Genomic DNA, 17,544 nt, shown 5'->3' with positions numbered 1-17,544 from the left:
CCAATACATCTTTTTACTGACCTGAGATATAAGAGACTAGCATCCCGCGATGGGTGACCATTCTATATCTGTCAGCTGTATACTATAGCTGAAAACTTGCTGCATCAGCTATGATCAGTGTTGGCATCTACTATTGTCGTCTAAGGCTAGTTTCACACTTGCGTTCGGCAGAGCTGCGGAGGGCTGCATAGTTACTCCGTGAAGTTCCGTCCACTGTCGCACCTCTTACGGTCAGCTCTGCCTACGTTTGCATACGGCCTGCGTACCATCTTTAACATTGGATACGCAGGCCGTGCGGATGCGTCCGCATGCGTCGCTTTGACGATGCGGTGACCGCAACAAATTGCAGCACGTTGCTTTCGACGCGGGTCACCACATACTCAAAACAACGCATGCGGACGCATCCGCATACATCCGCACGGCCTGCGTACCCAATGTTAAAGATAAGTACACAGGCCGCATTAAGACATTGGTGGAGCTGACCGGAGGAGGTGCGGCAGTGGGCGGAGCTTCATGGAGGAACTACGCAGCTCTGCCGAAGGCTAGTGTGAAACTAGCCTTACCCCTTAAATGCTGCTGTAAATAGTGACTACTGCATATAGATGGTTAACATAGTGTGGTGGCTTCTTTAACCCCATTGGCACCCTGAGATCTTGATCTTGTGGTCCTGATGTTTGCCATGGCAATTCATAGCTAAATAATGGCGTTAAAGTCTGCCAGCTATAGTGACCTGTTCAAAAGTTAACAAAATTTAAATGGTAAAAATAAACTTTTTAATTCCGATCATGCCACTTTGCATGAATTCCTGAAAAGCACCTGAAGGGTTAATGAACTACTTAAAAGCAATTTTGAATGCGTTGAAGGGGCCGGGTTTAGAATGGTATCACATTTGGGGGTTTCCAATATATAGGACCCCCAAAGTCACTTCAAAACTGAATAGGTCCCTGAAAAAAATACGTTTTGTAAATTTCATTGTAAAAATTAAAAATGACTGCTTCATTTTTAAACCTTCTAAAATGCTAACAAAATAAAGCCAAACTTTACAAATGGTTCTGATGTAAAATAGATATGCGGAAAATGTTATTTATTAATTGTTTTTTTCCTATAACTATCTGGATTAACCCTTTAATGTCCAGTGACTGGCATAGCACGCCATTGGACGTCTCCCCTGCTTTGATGATTGCTCCGGCGTGAGCTCGCATCAAAGCCGGGACATGTCAGCTGATATGTGCCCGCAATAGGCGCAAGTGGAATCGCGATTAGAGATGAGCGACTTTGCCTTTTTTACGGTCGAGTCGGGTTTCATGAAACCAGACTTTCTCAAAAGTCGAGTCGAATGAAATCATCCAACTATCGGGAAAAGGCGAAGGTCCGACAGAAACACGAAACCCAATGCAAGTTAATGGGGAAGCAAAGTCGGCAGGGAGTGCCGGACCGCTTCCCTCTCTCCCTCTCTCCCTCTCTCCCTCTCTCCCTCTCTCCCTCTCTCCCTCTCTCCCTCTCTCCCTCTCTCCCTCTCTCCCTCTCTCCCTCTCTCCCTCTCTCCCTCTCTCCCTCTCTCCCTCTCTCCCTCTCTCCCTCTCTCCCTCTCTCCCTCTCTCCCTCTCTCCCTCTCTCCCTCTCTCCCTCTCTCCCTCTCTCCCTCTCTCCCTCTCTCCCTCTCTCCCTCTCTCCCTCTCTCCCTCTCTCCCTCTCTCTCCGTCCTTGCCCATTGGCTGAAAAAAAAGTCACGTGCACTGCAAGCATTCTGTGAAATCCGACTTTGGCGCTCGGGTCGACGACCACATGGCGGACCTCACGCTATGGTCGGGCTTCGCTCGGCGAAACCCAACTTTGACGAAAGTCGGCGACTTTTAAATCTGACCTACCTGTTTCGCTCAACTCGAATCGCGATCCACCTGCGCCTATTAACTAGTTAAACGCCGTTGTCAAAAGCTGACAGCGACATTTAACAAGCGCCGGAAAATGTGCGCATCGCTGACCCCGTCACGTGATCGGGGGTTAGCGATGCGTTGGAGACCTCTATGGTTGTTGATGCCGTATTGCTATGAGCGCCACCCGGTAGTCGGCGCTCATAGCAATGCAGTAATTCAGCTACATATAGGCGATCTGCTCATCGCCTAAATGTAGCAGAGCCGATCGTATGGGATGCTTCCAGCCTCCCATGGAGGTTATTAAAGCATGGCAAAATTAAAAAAAAAAGTTTTTAAAAAAAATTAAAAGTTTAAATTGCCCCCCCCTTTCGCCCCATTCAAAATAAAACAAAAAAAAAAAAATCACACATACTTGGTATCGCCACGTTCAGAATCACCTGATCTATCAATAAAAAAAGGATTAACCCGATCGCTAAACGGCGTAGCGAGAAAAATCAAAACACCAGAATTACTGTGACATTGCATTAAAAGGCAATGGGCGATCAAAAGAACGTATCTACACAAAAGGGGTAACCTTAAAAGCGTTAGCTCGGCCTGCAAAAAAATTAAAGCCTTTGGTGTCTATGAACTCGTAATGACCTGGAGACTCATAATGGCAGGTCACTTTTAGCATTTAGTGAACCTAGCAAAAAAAAACAAGCCAAAAACAAGTGTGGGTTTGCACTTCTTCTTTTTTTTGCAATTTCACCGCACTTGGAATTTTTTTCCCGTTTTGTAGTACACAACATGGTAAAACAAATGGTGTCGTTCAAAAGTACAACTCGTCCCGCAAAAATAAGCCCTCACATGGGCGTATTGACGGAAAAATAAAAAGTTATGGCTCTGGAAAGAAGGGGAGGGAAAAATGAAAATGCAAAACCAAAAATACCCCTGGTCGTTAAGAGGTTAAAGGGATAATCATTCAAAGTTTGAAAATTGCAATTTAAATTTTTTTTTTTTTTGCAAAATTTCTGATGCGTTTTATTTATAAAAATATCAAAGTAAATTTACTTTTATCATAAAATATGATTTGTTGCGTGTAGTGCAGCGGGGTCCACGCTGTGCAGTGATGAGGCAGTGACCCAAGCAAGTTCAAAACAAAACGTGTTTAATTTCCAAAATCTCACACAGTGCACAACACGCTGTATACTCCGGATCGCCACCGGCAAAACAAAAGACAGTCCGGGACTGATTGCCGTGAGCGACCGCACTGCTGTGTACACAGGGATGCCAGACCCTTTGGCTCCGCTAGGCCCTGTGTTGCCTCATACAGGCAGTTCTCTGCAGACCAACTGCTCTGTCTGCTTGCAAGACCAAAACTTAGATATCCAAACTCTTCCTGCAGGGTTTTTTTTTCCTTCACTCCAATCTGCAGCCATAGGCCACTTATAAGGTCTGGGCTGGAGGAAACGGACCGGACCCCACTACCTTCCTGCAGTCCGTTTCAAAAATAAAAGCCCATACCAGGTTTTCCTGAACAAGCTCCTTGGTCAAAATAACTTGACCAGGTTCAAACTTACTTCTATTCTGCCTTGTGACTCACAGGCACGCTTCTGTGACCACAAGGCACTCCAGCGGATCTAATACGCTTCTGAGCGCATCCTGGGGGACACATAGCAACCCTCACATATGACTTCGGTCACTGCCTCACATGTGCAAAAACAATCTCCGAATCACTGCAATATGTTGAAGCATTCCAGGGTTATTACGACAAAGTGACAATGGTCCGATTTCAAAAAATTGACCCGTCAGTAAGGGGTTAAGATCTAACTATATCTGGAAGCACAGAGGAGAGCAGAGGGAGGGTCCTGCAGTACTGAGGAGAAGCAATGTGCTGCTGAGAAATATAATTTTAACAGATAAGATTAGGACTGCCCATTCAGCTATGTAAAGCTAGATGCACCAAGGGGCAGAAGAAGATAGAAAAACAGTTTCAAGAACAAAACTTCGTCTTGTACTGTATGTGAGCAATAGTTTTTGCAGATATTGTGCTTTGTAAAAAAAATATTGACATGGTGGAAAAATACCCTTTAAGTTTTTTGAAAGATATTGTTCCTTTGGCAAATCTATTAAGTTTAAACTCCTCCATAATTTTGAAACTGACTATGCACACAGATAATGAAGTCAATTGTATCATGTGTTATGAAACAGACCTGCACTGAGGTGAACTTACCCTTCAGACATCACAAGAATAACATGACATGTATTGTGTTGTTGCATCCAGTGAATTTCACCCTATACTCCAGTTTGCCATCCTGTTAAAAAAAAAAAAAAAAAAAAGTCATATGCTAATCAGTGTATTCCAGTCTGACTAAGAGACTATGGCCATGGCCAACCCTGCTTGATGCCTCTGACATACAGTATATGAAAGTTCAGTTCAGCTCTCTGCGTGTGTCCCAGCGTGTTTTACACAATGAACATCCTATGGGAGCTCCTGAAGAAAGATGAAAGCTGGGAAAAAAAAGTTGCAAAACGTGAGGGTCTTGCACATTTAGACATAAATACAATCATGGGAGAAAGTGTTGTCAATCTTGAAATTGTTCCAGAAAAATGAAGTATTTCTCCCAGAAAACTATTGCAATTATGTGTGTTTTGTTACACATGTTTATTTCCTTTTGGGTGTATTGGAACAACACCAAAAAAAAAAAAAAAACCAGAGAAAAAAATGCAAATTGGACATATCACACTAAACCCCCAAAATGGCCCTGACAAAATTGTTGGCACTCTCAACTTCATATTTGGTTGCACACCCTTATGAATAAATAACTGCAATCAGTCGCTTCCTGTACTCACCAACAAGCTTCTTACACTTCTCAACTGGATTTTTGGGCCACTCTTCTTTTGCTAGCTGCTCCAGGTCTCTCATATTTGAAGGGTGCCTTCTCCCAACAGCAATTTTAAGATCTCTCCACAGGTGTTCAATGTGATCTAGATGCGGACTCATTGCTGACCACTTCAGAACTCTTGAGCGCTTCGTTTCTATCCATTTCTAAGTGCTTCTTGAAGTATGTTTGTGGTCATTGTCCTGCTGGAAGACCCATGACCTAAGATGCAAACCCAGCTTTCTGACACTGGGCACTTCATTGTGACCCAAAATCCTTTGGTAATCTACATATTTTAATATGGCTTGCACACAGTCAAGGCATCCAATGCCAGTGGCAGTAAAACAACCCCAAAACATCATTGAACCTCCACCATATTTGACTGTAGGTGCCCTGTTCTGTTCTTTGTAGGCCTCATTCCATTTTTGATAAACAGTAGAATGATGTGATTTACCAAAAAGCTCTGTCTTGGTCTCATCTATCCCCAAGACGCTTTTCCATAAGGATGACTTGTGTACATTTTGGCGAACTGCAGTTTAATTTTTTTTTTTTTTTCATCTGTCAGAGGTTGGTACCTAAGCGGATTGCAGACCCCTGATCCTATCCACAAAACTAGCAGTAGCCGTGGAGCATTCCTACGATGCCCTAGATGCTTCGTCACAGCTGGAGGACTAACTAAGCCTAAAGACAGACAGATGACATCTAAACTGCCCCGGAGCAGATCCCCAAAGGAATAGACAACCCCCAAACATATATTGTCGGTGAGACAAGATGAGACACAAACACAGGCAGAGAGCAGACTGAGCAAACAGTGGGGCCCAAGCTGTCTAGACAGGACAGAAAAGATACTGTCTGCAATCACGCACAAAACCCTGAAAAAGTCCAACACTTCTGATATACAAAAAGCCTGAGGTCACACGACCTCACCCCCACTAGATCAGCACTCTGGTATTAACTGGCAGCAAAGCAAAAAGATACTAACATAACAGGGGACTGAACAAGCTGCAACATATGAAGCAGGGCCCAGCGCTGCCCCCAGCAGGGAGCATGCTGAACCCTAGCAGCAAAACAGAAAGCAAAAATAAGACACAACCAGGTTAGATGCAAAGGATTAGCAAAAGAATCACTTAGCTGAACCATGCAGATCAGGCAGGGGACAAAAGAACTTCAAATGCACACAGAGGAAATCACCAGCAACCTCCAAGAGCAGCCAGCTCAATTATATGCTCCCAGCCAGTAATCTCAGGTTCCCAATTATTGTCGTCAGGTGGAGAACTTCCACCCACTTGGCCAGCTCCACTATTCTCAGTAACCACCAGAGGGAGCAGAGGGAGCTTTGGCTCAGAACTTCGAGCAAGGGAATTCACAACAATTTCATTTCATTCAAATGTTGACGGATAATTCACCCTGACGCTGATGCACCCTGAGCCTGCAGGACAGCTTGAATTTCTTTGTAACTTGATTGGGGTTGCTTATCCACCATCCGGACTATTCTGCATTTAAATCTTTTGATCAAATTTTCTCTTCTGTCCACCCCCAGGGAGAATAACTACGGTGTCATGGGTTGTAAACTTCTTGATTTATGTTGCGCACTGTTAACCAAGGAACATCAAGCTCTCTGGCGATAGACATATAACCTTGAGATTGTTGATATTTTTCAACAATTTTGGTTCTCAAGTCCTCAGACAATTTTCTGTTTTCTGCTCTACATGCTTTAGTGTGGTTTTAGGTGTGATTTTCATATTGCCCACACTTGTTACTTGCCACAGGTGAGTTTAAACGAGCATCACAGGTCTGAAACAAAGTTGTTTACCCACAATTTTGGAAACGTGACAACAATTTTGTTCTGCTCATTTTGGGGGTTTTGAGTGAAATGATGTCCAATTGATGTTCTTTTTTTTTTTTTTTTTTTTTCCTCTGGTTGTTTTTGTGGTGTTCCAGTACACGCTAAAAAAATTTAACATGTATAGCAAAAAATAAACCAGCTTCATTTACAACAGGTACTTTTTTTTTTTTTTTTTAATGGCAGGTCCCGTGTAAATAATACAGGATAGTAGTAAACAGGTAATTTTTTTTTTTTTTTAACTCTTTGCTGTCGCGTTCAGTTTCCATTTTTTGCGGGGTTTTTTTTTTTCATTTTTATATGAACAAAAACTTTTCAGTCAATCTAGCCATATGAAGGCTTCCCTTTTTTGCGGGATGAGTAAGGCTATGTTCCCACATTGCAGAAATTCCCCGGCGCGGTTAAAACGTATGCGGAATTTGCATGCATTTTCCCGCAAAATACATGCGTAAGGCCTGTTTCACACTTGCTTTTTTTTGCAGCGCGTTTTTCCCGCAAAAAAACGCATTGAAAAACGCATACAAAAGCATACAACTGCTGCGTTTTTTTCAAGCATTTTTATGAGCATGCATGAAAAAAACGCAGCGTTTTTAAGCGTTTGTATGCGTTTTTAGTGCGTTTTTACCGCGTTTGCGTTTTTTTCCAACATTAGGTGGCCACTCACACTAACCCAAACCATGACTTTACTAACCCTAACCCTGACCCTGACCCTAACCCTAACCCTTAACCAAACCATACTTAACCCTGACCCTAACCCTGACCCTAACCCTGACCCTAACCCTGACCCTAACCCTTAACCAAACCATACTTAACCCTAACCCTTAACCAAACCATACCTAACCTTAACCCTAACCCTGACCCTAACCCTGACCCTAACCCTTAACCAAACCATACTTAACCCTAACCCTGACCCTAACCCTTAACCAAACCATACTTAACCCTAACCCTAACCCTAAACCCCCTTAACTAACCCTAACTTTACCCAAACCCCTAAATTCCATTGTCTAAACTAATGGTAAAAAAAAAAACGCATGTGCAAAAAAACGCATACATAAGCATGCCAATGCGCACATATGCTCACCATAGACTTATAATGGGTGTCTTGCTGTAAAAAAACGCATTGCGCGCGCATGCGTTTTTTTGAGGCAAATCGGACGCACAAAAAATGCAACAAGTTGCATTTTGTGCGCCCGAGCGCATACCGCAAAAAAACGCATGCGCGGTAAAACGCGTACAAACGCATGTGTATGCGCACATAAGCGCATCCCATGCAAAGTATAGGAAAAAAAAACGCATGCGCTATTTAGCGCTAAATTACCGCGAAAAAAAACACAAATGTGAAACCAGCCTTATGCAAGCATTTATAGCTAACGGAATGCAAGCGCTTTTCCAAGCGATTTGAAGCATCGCTTGGAAAAGTGATTTGACAGGTTGGTCACACTTGTCAAACAAAGTGCTTGACAAGTGTGACCAACTTTTTACTATTGATGCTGCCTATGCAGCATCAATAGTAAAAGATAGAAGGTTAAAAATAATTTTAAAAAAATGGATATACTCACCTTCTGTCGGTCCCCGATCTCCTCAGTGGTGCTCCCAGTCCTCAGCAGCGCTCCCGGTTCGTTATGTGCCCAGGCGTGCTTTGCGAGAATGACCTTTGTGACGTCACGAACGCAATGTCGCAAATGTCATTTTGTCGCAAAGCATGCCTGGGAAGCACCGCTGAGGACTCCGAGGGCCGACAGAGGGTAAGTATATCCCTATTTTTTTTATTTTAATTCTATTTTTTACAGGATTATGGTACCCAGGGCATGGAGGAGATTCTCCTCTCCTCCAGACCCTGGGTACCATCCACACATGAAGCACTCACTTTACGCATGGTGGGCATAGTCACTTGCGTAAAGTGAGCGTTTCAATGCAATCCTGTGGCGGTGGAATTGCCGCTATTCCGCAAAATTAATGGACATGCTGCGGATTTTTCAGCAATGCGAATCCGCAGTGGAAAAATCCGCAGCATTGGCACAGCAAATGCGGAATCCCATAGGATTGCATGGGGTTCGTTTTAACTAGTGTTTTTTAAGCGTTTCCGCGGCGGCCTTGCCGCTGTGGAAACGCATAAAAAGCACAACGTGGGCACACAGCCTTATGGTTTTGAATTATACAATATATCGAAAAGTATTAAAGTAGGGGAAACGTAAATGGTGGAAAAAAGCAATTCCTCTATTGTATTTTGGGTTTTGTTTTTGCAGCATTTATTGTGCAAAAAAACAACCTGGTTACTTTATTCCGCAGGTCAGTATGATTTATGGCAATGCAAAATTTATATAGGTGTTTTTGATATAATTTAATGGTTTAAAAAAAATTTGTAATTTGCTTTGTCTCAATATTTTTTGAGACCCATAACTTGGATAATTTTTTTTTTCTTGGGTGAGAACCAAAAAAATTGCTTTATATAACAAATGGATTAAACAACGGAGATCACTTTTTTGTAGACTGAGACGTTTTATTTATATTTTTTTTCAGAATGGAAAAAGGAAAAGATTTCAACTTTTTTTTCTTTAGTTGATTTTTTTTTTTAATATTTATAAAAGAAAACCTTTACACATGATCACTTTTACAAGGCATTACAACACTGTTAATTTGACATTCTGCATACAGTAAATACTTATCTCCTTTTGAAGTCTTGCCAAAACATGACTTTCAGTGGGATTTTAACCATTTGCTTTTAAAGGCGCGTTTCTATTCCTTCCATTCACAACACCACCCTTATTTACTATGCATAGCTGTTAGGGGGGGAAAAGAGCCCTCATGGTTGGTGACCATTGCTACTTTAAAAACCTCATTATTCTGCTAAACCTGTGAATGTATTTGTACATATTAAGTGGATAAATCGCATTGCATTTGTTCTTTTTCTCCGCCTTCCTGATCACACAGGATTTCCTCCACAACCTATTTGCAATAATCACACAATGCACCATTGTAGCACACGATTGTCTGACAATATTAACAAGCTTGGTTTCAATTCCTTAGCTCACACAGATCCAGAGAACAGGACAGAATACATGGGAAAGTAAGAACATTTTAGCGGTTTCTTTTGCTCCTTTGATGCAACCGAGTAAGAATGACAATCACAAATCTGAAACTGTGAAATTGCGTAAGTTTTCATCTGTATATAATATCTTCATTTTGACAGAAGAAATAACGCATCTTGTATTATTAAAGGGATTGCCAAAATAACTGCGTTTTTGCAGATCATCATCAGACAAGTTCACGTATTCAGTTTAATGACGTTTAGCTGCAATGCCACATACAATACACTGGCACGTGTTTATTAGAAGAAACCATCCAAGTTTTTCTACTACTGGAAATCCACTTTGATGTGGGGCCACTTCTATGTTGCCCTATGCATGCAGATACATGGCGGCCAGCATTAATTACAGCTGACTGTGGCTCGGGAGATGGTGGCGGGCTGTTCTCATGAATATACTGGACTCATAAACTGTGTCCGGTGTATATTATGATTGCCTCTGTTAGCCGAATGGCACAATACATTTTTTTGAAAAAAATTTTTCTAGATATTTGAGTTGGACTATCCTCGTACTTTCTTGCCTTTACATAGGGTAGTATATTCTGATGACACATCCACCTTAAAAGGAACCAGTCACTGATTTCTCATTATAAAGTACTGCCAGCACCTTTAAGCCCTCTATTACAGCATTCTAGTGCTCTATATGTTTGTCCTCAATTCCCTATGCAAGGCACAAAAAAGGGCTTTTATTATACTCCCAGATGGAGCAGTCTGGTCCAATGAGTGTCTATGGCCTTGATCCCCTGCCTCCTCTCTTCTTATAACCGCCTTCCTCCTTCCCTGCTTCATATGATTGACACATCCTACGTTTACCACACAGTGACCCTCAACGCTCTCATGTGCAGGACCATTTTTCTGTGCCTTGAAGAGGGCAGATCAAAGTACTGTAGTGAGCATGCACCAGGAAATATCAAAGAACTCTGATGATCCAAAGTTAAAACTGACGCATGCGCACAACAGTACTTTGCTCTGCCCTCGGCAGGGCAGAGAGAAGGGCGCCCGCGCTTGATGCCCATTGGTCCGGATCACACCGTCTGTGAGTATAATAAAAGCTTTATTTTGCTTCTTGCATACAGGATTAGGGACATACATACAGAATATTAGAATGCTGTATATACATACAGAAAATACATACAGAATACTAAAATGCTGTAAAACGTGGCTTACAGGTGCTGGCTTTCTTTTATATTTTGAAAACCTGGTGACCGATTCCCTTTAAGTGTACCTTAAGTTAAGAAAAATCTCAAAAGCAAGCTGGCTGGCCCCACAGTGAAATATTAATCTCAATTTAGATCACGCAAAGTCTTCTATTGAAAACAGTAAAAGAATGCTTTTTTTTATAGATATTGCTGTTACCAACTTGTTGGCTCAGTGGCTAGCCCTGTAGCCTTGGGTCCTGGGTTCAGATCCCACCCATCTGCAATGAGTTTGTATGTCCTCACCTTTTTCGTGTGGGATTCCACCAAGTACTCCAGTTTCCTCCCACACTCCAAAAACATACTGATAGAGAATTTAAATTGTGAGCCCCAATGTGGACGATGATGATGATGATGATAATAATGTATGTAAAGTGCTGCAGAATATGATGGTGCTATATAAGCAAGCATAATAAATAAATAATTGGTGTCCTCTTGGTGTTCTTTTGATTCCCTTTCTGAACATCCCATAATGTATTGAATGCTAGTAAAAAAAAGACGCCTCTATAACTGATTCTTACTGGCTGAGCGCTAAGTCGAAAATATTCTACTGTCCGTGTATAAGAAGATTCACGTAGTAGAATATAGCTACTGGGCATGTGTGGTCACCAGTATTTTGCAATTTAGGGTGACATTATTAAGGGGTATACAAAGAACACCAGGGAACAATATAATTAGTCTGTAATGGCAATGATTAGACAGAGAAATGCTAAATTTCATTCTAGAACAACTTCTTTACGGTACAAATTTTAGGTATACAAAGCTCAGCTGAGCAGTTCCCACAAGACCTTCCTAATCTTTTCATATTACTGCCTCATTGAATTTTTCTTTGGTAGGCTATGCTACTGTATGCAGAGTATGTGCACAGTTGGGTCCAGAAGTATTTTAACAATGACAGAAGTTTTAGTCTGAATGTAGCTTACAGGTGTGAAGCAGGGCCCTTTCCCTGCTGCAGGAAGCTGGTAGTGGTAGAAGTGGATCAATTCTGTGGGCCCTGGGCTGGAAGGAGGGGTGTCAATGATGAGACAGGAACGGAGTCACTGCTCTGTGCATTGATTTGGCCTCTGGATCTTAATCTGCACATGCGCCTGCCTCCAGCAGTGATGTCCCTGAAGTCCACTGCCGGGAAATCGATGCACTCCATTCTGCCTCGCCACTGACACTCCTCCTTACAGCCCAGGATCTGCAGCCTCACATGGCCAGGACACCCCCTCCTCCTTCCCAGAGTCCACAGCATCGTTCCACTTTCACCACCGCTGGCAGCTTCCTACAGTAGGAATCCTGCCTCATGTGACTCCGATCCACCACCGCCTCCCCCCCCCCCCCCCCCCAGGTAAGCTACCGTAAGTTCAGACTGCTCCATTCATTATCTATGGAGCTACCACAAAAAGCTGAATGCTACACTCAGCAACCTTGTAGGCAGAGAATGGAACAGTGGTCTAATACAGGGTTCCCCAACTCCAGTCCTCAAGGCCCACCAACAGATCATGTTTTCAGGATTTCCTTTGTATTGCACAGGTGAAGCAATTATCACCTGAGCAATACTAAGGAAATCCTGAAAACATGATCTGTTGGTGGGCCTTGAGGACTGGAGTTGGGGAACCCTGGTCTAATATACACACTGCCCATCCATCCTAATGGTGATTTAGAAGTGCCCCGTTCTGCCAATTGCTGTCTGTCCTAATGGACGAACCCCAACCAATCAACAAGTTATCACCTAAACCACTAAACAAAAACAGAGTAAATCTTCACAAAATCTCCTAGCTCTAACTTGAGGAGCATGCTACATGTATATTGAGTACTGCTATGACTGTTATGTGGCTAGTGATGTAGATTTTGTATTTACAGCTAATATTGTCTGCCGTTAAATACATATATTTTTTCTTCTAGCTGCCTGTACAGTGAGAAGCCTACAAGACTTGGCTCGTATCTATATTCGTCGTACACTTAGGAACTGCATAAACGATGAGATGCAGGCCAAAGGCATTCCTCCGAAAGCACCTCCGAAACGGAAAAGGCGGCGTTGCCGTAGACGTCGCATAAACACCTATGTATTTGTAGGAAATCAGCTAATTCCTCAAGCCTTAGATAGCGATGATGATGAAAAGATTGATGAGGACAGTAAAGAAGAAGAAAAGGATCACATTGAAACTTTGAAAGTTGAGGATCCTCCACAGAACCTTCTTCGAGAGAGAATTCTGAGCTTGCCTCTCCCTGAATCTTTAAAGGCATACTTGACCTATTACAGAGAGAAATGATGACGCACTTGAATATGAAACTTTATTGCCTGCTGATATTTCATTTTTTTTTTTTTCTTGAAAATGTAGCATTTGTTAATAAACAATTTGGCACTTATGTCTTTCAGCAACAGATCCAGTGGACACCGACACGGTCTTATCTCCATTCATTGAGTTACCGTAGCTTTGTTTTTACAGGCTTTATATTTTTTACCACATTTTAAGAAAAACTGAAAACACATTTTTATCTGTAACAAGTTACTGCTTTGTAGTATCACTTGTTCTAGGGTGAAAGCGTTCAGAGGCCGTTATCTATATACAGAACAAGGCAAATTAGAAAAGGGTCTGATTAGTCATAAAAGCCATTTCAATCACATAAACCTCACAAGCCACAATGGAACATTCCATTCTGATGGTTTCATATCATTAGTCCTTCATTTTATATACGCCAGTAAAAAAAAAAAAAAGTGACAAGTGCAATAGTTTAGCGAAAGATAATTTATTGTGAACGCCACAATTTTTTGTGATTTTCTAAGGAAAAAAAAATTAGAAGTGTCCAATATGGAAATAATATTTCATTGAGAATAACAATTGTTTGTTACCATCTCTTTCAGAAGTAATGAAACCTCGATGTTTTCTATATTCCTAATGTGTCTTGCGTATCCTGTGTTGACTATCTACATCCAAACCTTGATTACAAATTCCCAACGGATTGGTTCCTAAAAGCCAATGTTCAATGTGTCCATGGAAGTTTTGTTGTGATCATGTTTAGGGAGAGCGAAATGAATTGTACTGCAGCATGTCTATTAACTATTCCATCCAGCTCCCCAATCTGCCGTGTTGTCTACTTCTAGAAAAAGATTCCTTACTATTACCAGTCATGTAGGAACATTCACACTGTGATACAATGTCTTTTAAATGTCCTCTTCATTTGCAATTTCTGTGTAATATAGTAAGGCTTATTCACTGATTTTTCAGGAGGTTTTTCCCTCCATGAAACCTAGATTAAGTATTTCAGTGGGGGATCATGAAAGTATACGATCTTGTAAGTAAAATTTCCGTTACACCTTTTTTTTTTTTTTAGTGGAACTAATAAATAATAAAAAAAAACCTGTGTCTCCATAGTTACAGATGACAGTCCTATCATCTGTAGTCTTATCCCGGGCCCCGCTTCTTTATTGATTGTGCCTTTTTTAGTTTGCATCCGATTCATTATTCTGTTTGTGTCTTTTTTTTTTTTTTTTTTTTTAAAGTCTATTTTACATGTGCTCACCTGTTTTTGTTTTTTGTTGTTTGTTTTCCGATACGTGGACAAAGTTTTAACAATTCCAGATGTTTTTTCCTCTAATTCAGCAATTGCAACTTTTTAAAAATGTCACAAAAGTTGGTATAACTTCACTACAGTCCCCATACGCCTTCTGGTGTATTTTTGAGTACGGCAGTATTTTCACACAATTCTTCAACCATTTTGCAAAGTGTGACACTTTTGGAGGCACAAACTGTTCAAGATCAAAAAAAAGCAGACTTTGCGTCAAATCCATGAATCACGTGCACCGTTTTGATGGATTTGAATAAATACTGGAAGGACAAAGAAAGGCAAAATAGGGCATTATCCAGACAACAGGCATTTTTAAATATACAGAAATTGCTCACCTGGCGATGTTGTGAGAAAGCGCAACACTTGGAAGGGCTCACAAATAAAGGATGCTGCTTCTCCAGAAGTTGTTATATCCAACTTTCGAAAGGAATGATGTGGAGAAACGGATATGCTGCTTCTGGCGTCTCAACAGATAGAGATGTTAGAAACCACTTGATATAGTTAAATAGATAAGTTTTCTTAACGCGTTTCGAAGTGCACTCCCTTCATCAGAAGAACCACAGGTACAAAGAATTAAAAAAAAATGCAGTTTACATAGGTGTGTGCGTCATATATAGACACACGCCTTTTTAAGCAGCATTTTTGTTATTCTCTGTACCTGTGGTTTTCCTGATGAAGTGTGTGCACTTCGAAATGGGTTATCAATGAAACTGTATTATATATTCTGCTTTCTCAAGTGTTTTCTCACATCTCTATCTGTTGAGATGCCTGCAGATCCGCTTCTCCACATCTATTAATTTTTAAAAATTTGACGCCAAAAATGGCAACTGATACCACAAGACAAAAAAAGAACGCATTAAAACAAAATCCCCAAAAATTGGAAATGATGAATCTGGGCCATAGTCTTTTCCATCAGACCACAATTTGTTGTTAATCTACTATAAATAGTATACAGTGTGTTAGCAGTAAGTGGAGGAAAAATGAAAGGCGTACGATTGTAGGATTAGACGACACAAGGGTTGTTAGTCTATAACTATGGAGACACATGGTTGTGCACAGAAGCTGTGGATCCAAAAGTGAGAATTATTTTCAAAATAAAATAGTTTATTGTAAAGTATTTATTTTAGGTGCATCGAAACAATGAGAAATGGATGTAAAAGTAGACCTCTTTTTAATATAAAGGCACTTTGACCATGAACAGGCCTGACGGAATTCTTTAGCTTTGCGCTATTAGCCAATTTTTTTGGTTTTGTCATAAAAAGACTGGATATCGAAATCCGCTGGCAGACTGATTCTTCTTAATAATTTCCAAACTACTGTATGTTGACAGTAGCATGAAAAAAAGGACTGTATAAATATGCATTCATTGGATTGATGGCTGTACATAAGACCGGAAGTGTATTGTTTTTGGGGAGGGGCACAATGTAAAACATTCCTTCTAAAATAACGTCACTCTCTATCTAAAGTTGGCTCATAGATCTATATATGCGCGGAATCAATATAGAGAATATTTTTAGAATATTATCTCAAAATCACCTTAATTTGAAAGAGAAGACTGTAGATGATATCAAGACTAATTTAGCGTATTTTCAGGTTATTAGAAATGTAAATACCCTTTGCGATCAATAACCTTGTTCAAGCTTTGATAAAATAGCTTAAGTCCCTCTTACAATGGACATTGAAACGTAGCTTTATTTCAAAATGACTTTTCTAGTGTGTGGTGTATTCTTGCTGAGGTCGACATAGCTGCCCGAACCCATGTTGTTTTATTTCTGCATTATACATTTTGTCACATTGATAGGTAATGCCAGACAATTGTCTTTTTTTTTTTTTTTTTTAATTTTCTAATTTTTTTTTTTCTTAAGCATTTTCCAAACCATAGTGATGTCTCTAACGTGGTTCTCCAGGGATAATGGACAGCTGAGGTAGTTTTTAAACTGTATATGTAAAATGCTTTTGTAGAAAGACTGACTGCACTTTCATTTGATTGTATTCTTTGCAAGCGGTGTGTATATGTATATATATGTGTGAGAGATATATATATACACACTAATTTCATGACTATTTTTAAATGTTTGGTTAATATATATGTATTTTTCATGAAAAATGCTTGTCTCATCCTTTTCACCCACTTTAAAAATGCATTAACTGAAAATAGAAAAGTAAAAAAAAAGTGGTTATTTGAACATTTTGCATATGCTGTTGATTGGGACATTATTGCAATAAAAGTAAAGTAAAAACAAATGGTGCCTTTTTTTTATCGCGTGACCACAGTTAAACTAAAGCAGGTCTACCTATCTATCCCTTGCTACCTAATGTTTAATTATTCGGCCATATTACTGCCAAAGACTTATCAAGAAAGGACTGCGCACAGAATGCATCTCCCATCAAAATTGTCATCTTAATATATTGCAGCACTGTGTACTTACAATTGCTCTATTTGCCCTTCTACCCAGATAATGCTTCTCTTTTCCATGAGGTCTATGACATCATTTGAATAAAAACTGACTAGCTGAATCACGCTAAGCTCTTTGTAGAAACAGGAGGTCAATCTTCCCTGCATGAGTCAGAAGTCACTACAATAGTTCTTGGCAGGAGGAGGAAGCAGCAGGGTCAGGCGTTGAAGATGGGAATGATAAATGCAGGGACAAGAGAGTTCCTATTTCTACCTAGGGAAAAGAGAAGAATTTACGGACTAAAAAAAGCAAAATGAGTAATTGTAAGTACACAGTGCTATATAATATGATTTCAATATATTAAGAGGATAAAAACTTTGATGGGAGAGGTTCTTTAAAGACTTAAGGGGACTTTACACATAGCGATATCGCTAAAGCGTCACCGATATTGCTAGCGATATCGCTATGTGTGATACTTACCTCCGACCGGCTCCCCCGCTGGCTATCGCTGATCGCGCGAGATCATCCACTTCTCGTCGGCTGCTTCCTGCTGGTGCCGACGAGCGATGTGTGGACGCGGGCGGGAGGACGTCAGCATCGCCGCGTCTGAAAGGTAAGTGACGACCGCTGCTGCGTTGCTATGTCGCTGTGAGGTCTGCCTGTTTGGCAGCTCACTAGCGACCATTTAGCAATGCAGCAGCGATCCTGACCGGGTCATATCGTGGTAGGGATCG

At 40.9% G+C, this 17,544-nt stretch overlaps 1 protein-coding gene across 2 annotated transcripts in view; it reads left to right on the top strand.

Annotated features, from left to right (window-relative positions):
* The window catches only part of PCMTD1 (protein-L-isoaspartate (D-aspartate) O-methyltransferase domain containing 1), a 43,186-nt gene extending 26,528 nt beyond the window's left edge, over window positions 1-16,658 (top strand). For both annotated transcript variants that reach the window (XM_073583790.1, XM_073583789.1), the window contains exons 5-6: window positions 9,606-9,729; window positions 12,750-16,658. In XM_073583790.1, the coding sequence (XP_073439891.1) occupies window positions 9,606-9,729; window positions 12,750-13,117 (492 nt within the window). In that variant the 3' untranslated portion in view covers window positions 13,118-16,658. The remainder of the gene's footprint in view (window positions 1-9,605; window positions 9,730-12,749) is intronic.
* Window positions 16,659-17,544: the final 886 nt, after the last annotated feature.

This window comes from Dendrobates tinctorius, unplaced genomic scaffold (genome assembly GCF_039654945.1).
Source record: "Dendrobates tinctorius isolate UK_male_01 unplaced genomic scaffold, ASM3965494v1 ptg000081l, whole genome shotgun sequence".
Lineage (NCBI taxonomy): Eukaryota > Metazoa > Chordata > Amphibia > Anura > Dendrobatidae > Dendrobates > Dendrobates tinctorius.
The sequence above is the reverse complement of the archived record's forward strand: the minus strand, read 5'-3'. Positions and strand labels throughout refer to the sequence as shown.